The 7,409-nt window shown below is 36.8% G+C and overlaps 1 protein-coding gene across 1 annotated transcript; it reads right to left on the bottom strand.

Moving 5' to 3' along the window:
• Nucleotides 1-611: 611 nt before the first annotated feature.
• Nucleotides 612-6,460, bottom strand: LOC124843061 (disease resistance protein RML1B-like). The gene is made up of 5 exons (XM_047319690.2): nt 5,789-6,460; nt 4,455-5,556; nt 2,803-3,081; nt 1,911-2,693; nt 612-1,805 (listed from the first exon to the last, which is right to left on the bottom strand). The coding sequence occupies exons 1-5, from the start codon at nt 6,295-6,297 to the stop codon at nt 765-767; spliced, it is 3,714 nt and encodes a 1,237-aa protein (XP_047175646.1). The 5' UTR covers nt 6,298-6,460; the 3' UTR covers nt 612-764.
• Nucleotides 6,461-7,409: the final 949 nt, after the last annotated feature.

Below are 7,409 nucleotides of genomic sequence, written 5' to 3'. Positions count from 1 at the left end.
CTTATAGTGACATTGATTGGGCTGGTTGTCTAAACACTAGGAGATCAACTACTGGCTAGCGTATGTTCCTAGGGAATGCTTCTATTTCATGGAAATGTAAGAAACAAGATTCAGTCTCAAAGTCATCCACTGAAGCAGAATATCGTGCAATGTGTGCTGCTTGTTCTGAAATAATATGGCTACGTGGTCTTCTTACAGAGCTTGGATTGTCTCAAGCACAACCAACTCCACTGAATGTTGATAACACCAGTGCCATACAGATTGCAGCAAATCCAGTTTACCATGAACGGACGAAACACATCGAGGTCGGTTGTCACTCTATCCGAGAAGCGTATGATTGTAGAGTCATCAATCTACCACATGTCTCAACATTTGTTAAAATAGCTGACATTTTCACTAAATCGTTGCCACGCCAGCGTCACAATTTTCTACTTGGCAAATTGATGCTTGTAGATTCACCAGCATCAATTTGAGGGGGGATGTCAACAGAATGAATGGAAAAAGATTTGCAATTGTATATTTACTTGTAATGGTTATTCTGTTAATTAGGATAATTAGTTGTAGTTAATATATATATTGCAGTTTAGCTTATTTAGTGGGCTGAAAATCAGTTTGACAGATTGTAATCATGTGTATTTATATGAAAATTCTCCAGCATGAGGAAACACAGTTTTTGGCTCAATATCTTCTCTGAGTTTAACACATAATACATGCAAATCTCCTTTAAAATGTGAAAATTATTCTCATCATTTACACATAGGGCGCTACCTTAAAATCAAAGGATTGACAGGTTTGCCTTCAAGAACAAATTCATTCCTTCCTTTCCAGATAGACCAACAAATGCTTCCTACCTGAGCCGATATTTGGTTGGCATTTTCTGGATATACCCTTTGAATCTCCATCAGTTTATGCCAAAGCCAAAGTTGAAAGCTTTGAACTTCTTTAACATCAACGCACCACTGGAAATCACTTCCAAACCAAAGGGGTCGTGTCCATGGACAAAACAGGAACACATGTTCAACAGTTTCAGGCTCCGTTCCACATATGGGGCAGAGCGGACTAAGTACAAGCTTTCTCCTGAAAAGGTATTCAAAAGTTGGCAAATCATCCTGACAAATATTCCACATCAGTACTTTAACATTCAGAGGAGCTGCAATGCTACAAATTGCCAACCATAGCCTCTGTGATACACCGTGATAACTGCTGTTAGCTTCATGCTGCTTCATCTGTGGTGCCTCACAAATTTCCTTGCGATGTGATACACGGATTCTTTTGGGCAAAGGCTGAAAACTTTCTTGCAGATCAGCCTTGGAAACTTCACTATGTGCTCTTTTCGGAAACCAAGGATTTATGAACCGAATATCTTGCATGTTTGTTTTTTGCTTGTGAACATGAACCCCCATCCATTTAATGGTTCCTTTCTTGGTTCTGCATGAATGTGAAAAGACTCTTGGTCCCACGTATGAAACCTCAACATGGTTCCACCCATCCTCCCCATACACACTTTCCAATCCACCATTGTAGGACTTTAGCAGCACATCGGACAAGAATATATGATATGTGATTAATTTTGATTGCACAGTGAAATGGCAATGCAGCTTTTGAATGCCATTGCTGAGAAAGTGGAATCTTGACATGGGAAAACTGCCTTGCTTGTCTAAAACTCCAACAACAGCTAGAGTCATCCTTGGAAATTTGTTACGAAACCAGAAAGACAGGGATGGTCCCCTAGTACAATGATCAAACCATTCTGGTAACCTTGTTCCCGGAAGGGAAAAATCTGTTCCCCCACCCTCATGTAATTTCTGTTAGCCACAATATGTAGAAAAAACATCATGAGTTTTAACAGTTAACAACATGCATTTGACAACTGCGCTTGTGAGATTAATAAAGAGAGTAAGAAACCTTACCTGATTCAACAACATGTTTTGAGACTCATGAGACAATAATGTGCAGTTTATTGCCGACAGATATTTTATCTTAGGAGGAACCACTCTGATTTCTTGAAGCTCCTTGCAGTTGTCCAAAACTAGATTCTTTAGAAAGCGACATTGGCCGATGCATTCAGGAAGAACTTTGAAAGCACAGCCAGTTAGAACTAAGAACTCTACATTGGGGAAGCTGGTGGGTGTCAAATCATTGTAGTTTAACCTAAAATCTCTCAAAGACTCAGATGAAGCCAATCTTACTTGTTCTTCACTTTTACCAAGGATCAAATTTACATATCTTCCACATTTTACAGCTGTCAATCTCTCAAGTTTTGGTAACATCAAAATATTTATTGGGATCTGATTAAGCCTCTTGCACTTGTCTAGTACTAAATATTTAAGCCCAGTGAGTTTCCTAAACGAATATGGCAATTGTTCAATAGCAGTTCCACAAAGGTCAAGATTTTTCATATGTTTCATTTCTTCTGATATGTTTGGCAAACGCTGGAGGCTTGAACATTTTCTGAGAGACAGATATTCAAGTGATGTTAACTTGAAGCTATGGGGAAGAGTCCTTAGACTGGTGCATCCAATAGCGGTGAACCATGTTAGTTTGTCAAGAAGTCCGATGGAATTATGAACTTCTACTAAATTCTTGCAGTTATCAAGACAAAGCTTTCTTAAATTTTTGGCTCCAGACATGTCAGGTGCCTGTTTTATGAATCTGCAACCTCTTAAAACCATTTCACTCAAAGACTCGAACTTCTGGTAAGCCAAACTAAAAATAATTAGTTTTGGAAATTTCCACATGCTGTTTATGAATATAAATATATAAAACAAACAATATTTCAAGAAAGATATCAATTGTGCATACCATGAGGTTGAGTTGTTTGCCCAATATATTGCGACTCATAGACAAGTCTAACATAACAAGTCTCCTTGGATCATATTCAGGTGGCAGAGACTGTGTAGGATATCCCCGCCACTTTAGTACTCTCAAACTACTTGGGAGATATTCAGGGCCTCTAGAAAAGTCAGCATTTTCAATAGTTAGCATTTTTAAGTTTGTCATCTTCTTGAGCTCACTTCCATTCCATAGAACTTCCCTATTCTTTGGCAAGTGTAGCATGACTACTTCAATTGTATCACTTCCCTTTTCGGTCAAAAGAATATAAGCAAGTTATTAGTTGTCGAGAATATCATGTACAAATTTAGACAAGTTTCCAAGTCGTAAAGCAAATTGTCCAATTATTAACCAATTTTATGAATACACCTTCAAAAAATAAGTTAAGAATCATGGCCCTATAGCATACTTGTCAAAACAATTTTGTCTAAGTGATTGAATGACTATTAGAAATTAACAAACTGCAGATCAGATTTTATGCTATTCTTTAGGAAAATAAAAGTCATGTTGACTGATAAAGTTGCTTTATCTGCTATTTTTTAGGCACTAGTTTGTTAGTTGTTATGCTAGCATAGCATCTTTCTTTCAGTTATTTGCTGTATAGAAACCTGCAATGTTGCTTATTAAAATACGCATTCTGCAGTCCGTATCTTATAGTTCCACTCATTCCAGCAGTCTATATTTTCAAATAACCAACAAATTGGTATCAAGAGCTATCATATTATGAGACCTGAAAAATGGAAGCTGAAATAAGTTTCTCCCTAGTTGCTCCTCCTATTCTTGATGGAGAAAGCTAGGACCGATGGGCCATGAAAATGGAAAACTACCTAGAGACTTTGGATCTTTAGGAAGCCGTGAAAGAGGATTACAATGTTCCTTTTACCTCAAGAATTCAATAAGTTGAAAGTTTAAGTTTTTCATGGTTATTTGGATAATGATTGGGCATGTGTTGATGACATGAGAAGCCCCTATCTGGTTACTGATTCTCATGGTGTTCAGTTATAGCCCAATCAACAGCGGATGCTGCTGCTGCTCTAAATAGAACTCTTTGGACAATGAAAATCATGACAGATTTTCATATGGAACAAGAAGATAGCAGTGGACAACCAGGCTGCAATTTCAATTGCCAATAATCCAGTTTTTCATGGCAAAACAAAGCATTTTAAGACAGCTTTTTCTTCTAAGAGAGGTTCAAAGAGGACAAGTGACGCTAATCTACTATAAAACAGAAAATCAAGTAGCAGATATCCTAACTAAGGCACTTCCAAAATCCAAATTTGAATTCTTTAGGCAAAAACTTGGAGTTTGCAGTTTCAAGGTCTAGGAGGAATGTTGATTGAATGACTATTGGAAATTAACAACCTGAAAATCAGATTTTATGCTATTCTTTAGGAAAATAAAAGTCGGGTTGACTGATAGGATAAAGTTGTTTTATCTGCTATTTTTTAGGCACTAGTTTGCTAGTTGTTATGCTATCATCTTTCTGTCAGTTATTTGCTGTATAAAAACCTGCAATGTTGCTCAATAAAATACGTACACTACAGTCTATATGTTATAGTTTCACTCATTCCAGCATTCTATATTTTCAAATAACCAACAGAAAAACATAACAGTACACGTACCTTGTCATTTTCTAAAACATCAACAATATCCTCATAAAGCCATAATCTACTGCGTTTTCCAGGCTCTGATGGTGATTCTTGCCTTACTATTTCTCTGCCCATGTCCTCTACCAAGTTATGCATTTGCACAAAACCATATTGATCGATTTTTATGAGAGATTTATCTACCAACATGCGAATAACATACTCGGGTGAGAAACCACGACTTTGGAGCAATAAATTTATGACATCTTTCAAATGGTAGCCTCTAAAGAAACAAGCCATGTCAAGGAAAACTTCCTTTTCATTTCCCTTCAAACCATCGTAGCTTACTTTTAGTTTTTCTTGAATATCTTCATCTGGAATTCTTTCAATGGTATCTAATGCGGCTTCCCATTCAGACATTGTTATACCATTCAAGTTAGAACCTATTATTTCTAAAGCCAATGGAAGGCCATTGCAATGAAATACTGCACGCTTAGAGATATCCAAGTAACCTGGACCAACTTCATTGCTTTTAAAAGCATGCCAACTAAACAACTCAAGAGCTTCTTTATCATCCAACCCTTTGGCTTCGTATGTTCTTTCAACACCATGTACTCGTAAAAAACGTCTGTTCCTTGTCGTGACAATGATTTTGCTGCCATCACCAAACCAGGAAGGATCACCAGCAAGTGCCTTTAATTGCTCCAATTTATCAACATCATCAAGAATCAAAAGAACTTTCTTTCTTTGAAGCTTGCTTTTCATAACTGCCATTCCCCTATTAATACTCCCCAACTTGATACTTTTCTCGCCAACCATTTCAGAAAGTACTGTCTCCTGAAGTTGTACTAAGTCATACTTCATTGATTTTTGTCTAATATCACCAAGGAAACACTGAACATCAAATTTATCAGCAATGGCATTGTACACTGCACATGCAATTGCAGTCTTACCTATTCCCCCGATTCCAAAAATCCCAACCATGCTTACTCCCCAATTAGATCCAACATCCAAAAGTAACTTCAGTTCTTGCACTCTAGACTCCAATCCAATTGGATAATTAGCCACGTGTAAAGGGCTACGATTTATCTTTTTGGAAACCTCTTCAACAATTGTCCGAATAAGTTCATGTTCATACCTACCCAAATACAAAATACATATGAAGTTACCAAAATGCATCAAATTCTTGCCCAGTTTCTTTCACAAATTCAAATCTCAGTTTATCTTTGTGAAGGATTATATTATGACTTATGAACTTCTTTTCCTGAATTTTTGTTTCCCGATTATATTGAAGGATATCAGAAAACTAAAAGAAAGAAAAGAAAGAACAACAGAATCAACATTTGTAAGAATCAAAAACAGCTGAGTACCCTTGTTTGAGCTTGAAATGCGAACCGGACAAACCAGCAGCTACTTGAAGAGCTAGCTTCCATTTTTGCAGCTTCTCCTGGTCATTCTTGAATCTTTCTCCATGCTTGGCCAATGCTTTCCCATAAGAACCCTTCTGAAACCGCACAGAAGATGGAGTAACCCCGTAAAACACTGGCCAAACCAATCGCCCCTTTCTCATTATGCACTCAAGGATCACGACAAGTTCTTCAAGACAGTAAGTTGAGTCAGCATAATTTTCAGAGAAAACAACAATGGCAATTCTAGACTGCTCAATAGCCTTGAAAAGAGCAGGTCTAATCTCTTCCCCTTTTCTAAGTCCCTCATCATCTATGAAGGTGTGAATTCCCCTGTCACAAAGAGACTTGTATAGGTTGCCAGTGAAGCCACTTCGAGTGTCATCGCCTCTGAAACTGAGGAACACATCATGGGTCCCTTCACAAGTGGAAGAAGAAGAAGAAGAACGTGATAATGATGGTAGCTGTGTCATGATGGTACCTATGTAACACCCTTTACTTTCAGAAGTAAAAAATGGAACTTGTTGTGAAGATTGTGAAGGAATCGGTAGGTGCTGTAATGGGTCAAACAATAAGAGAAGATCACACAATTGATCCAAGCAGCGTGCAATATCCACGAAGCTGCCTTGAACTAAGTCTGAACATCTTATTGACTTTGTGGCATTATTCATTACCAAATATTTTAATAAATTGCTTTTGTAAAAGAAAACAAAAATCATTTATGTCAGATGACACCATTTTTCAAACATGTCTGAAATTATTAGTAACTTTTACTTAAAACTTTATTAGTAATTATAAATATAATTGTAAAGATGTTTACAATTACAAAAAATTACTATTAAAATCAAATCTTCATTGTATGTTTCAACTTATAATTTATGGTCTTGTGCCTTTTACTCACAATTTCAATCTTTTGATTTTTAATTATCCATTTTTTTGTCTTGAATTTCTTTATACATTCTTTATATGTTTGGTTCCGGTGATGTACTGTTAGTAAGTGAAGAAAAGCAAGTGCATCATGCGTGTAGTTTCATTGACTTGAATGATAATGAAAGTGAGGATCTGCAGATGAAGCTCGCGAGAGCTTTCACCCAAATGAGAAGATTGTGAAGGAAAGACAGGTCATTCACATAAAATGTCGGTTATGATCCTATGATTTTTAGGGTAGAAAGTGAAATTTTTTAACTTTTTCCTGTATTAGTAGAAAGTGAATTTTTCTTTAACTTTTTAAAGTATTTGTCATGCACATAGTCAGATATTTCTGGAGAAAACCGATTCCCATCTTCAAGAATTTACTCTTTCTTCAGCCAGAAACCATTGTTTCTTCCGCGAGAATCAATTGGTAGTCTTTGGTGTTGCTCCTTGGTGGTGATGAATGTGAGGAAAAAAAATAAAACAATAAAACCCTATGCAGTGCATATTTCATAGATTTTGGGAGAAGCAGAATGCGGTTTAAGGAGGGAAGAATCGATTCTCCCCTTTTGAATACAAAGAATTGGTTTTGGGCAGCCAAGGAAATCAATTCTTCACTGTTTCCCCTCTTATTACCCAGTTTGTTTGTTTTTTTGTGCTTATGTAGTTTTTA

Source organism: Vigna umbellata, chromosome 1 (assembly GCF_029865625.1).
Source record: "Vigna umbellata cultivar VRB3 chromosome 1, Vumbellata_1.0, whole genome shotgun sequence".
NCBI lineage: Eukaryota > Viridiplantae > Streptophyta > Magnoliopsida > Fabales > Fabaceae > Vigna > Vigna umbellata.
Note: the sequence above shows the minus strand (reverse complement) of the source record. Positions and strands in the feature narration are given on the sequence as shown.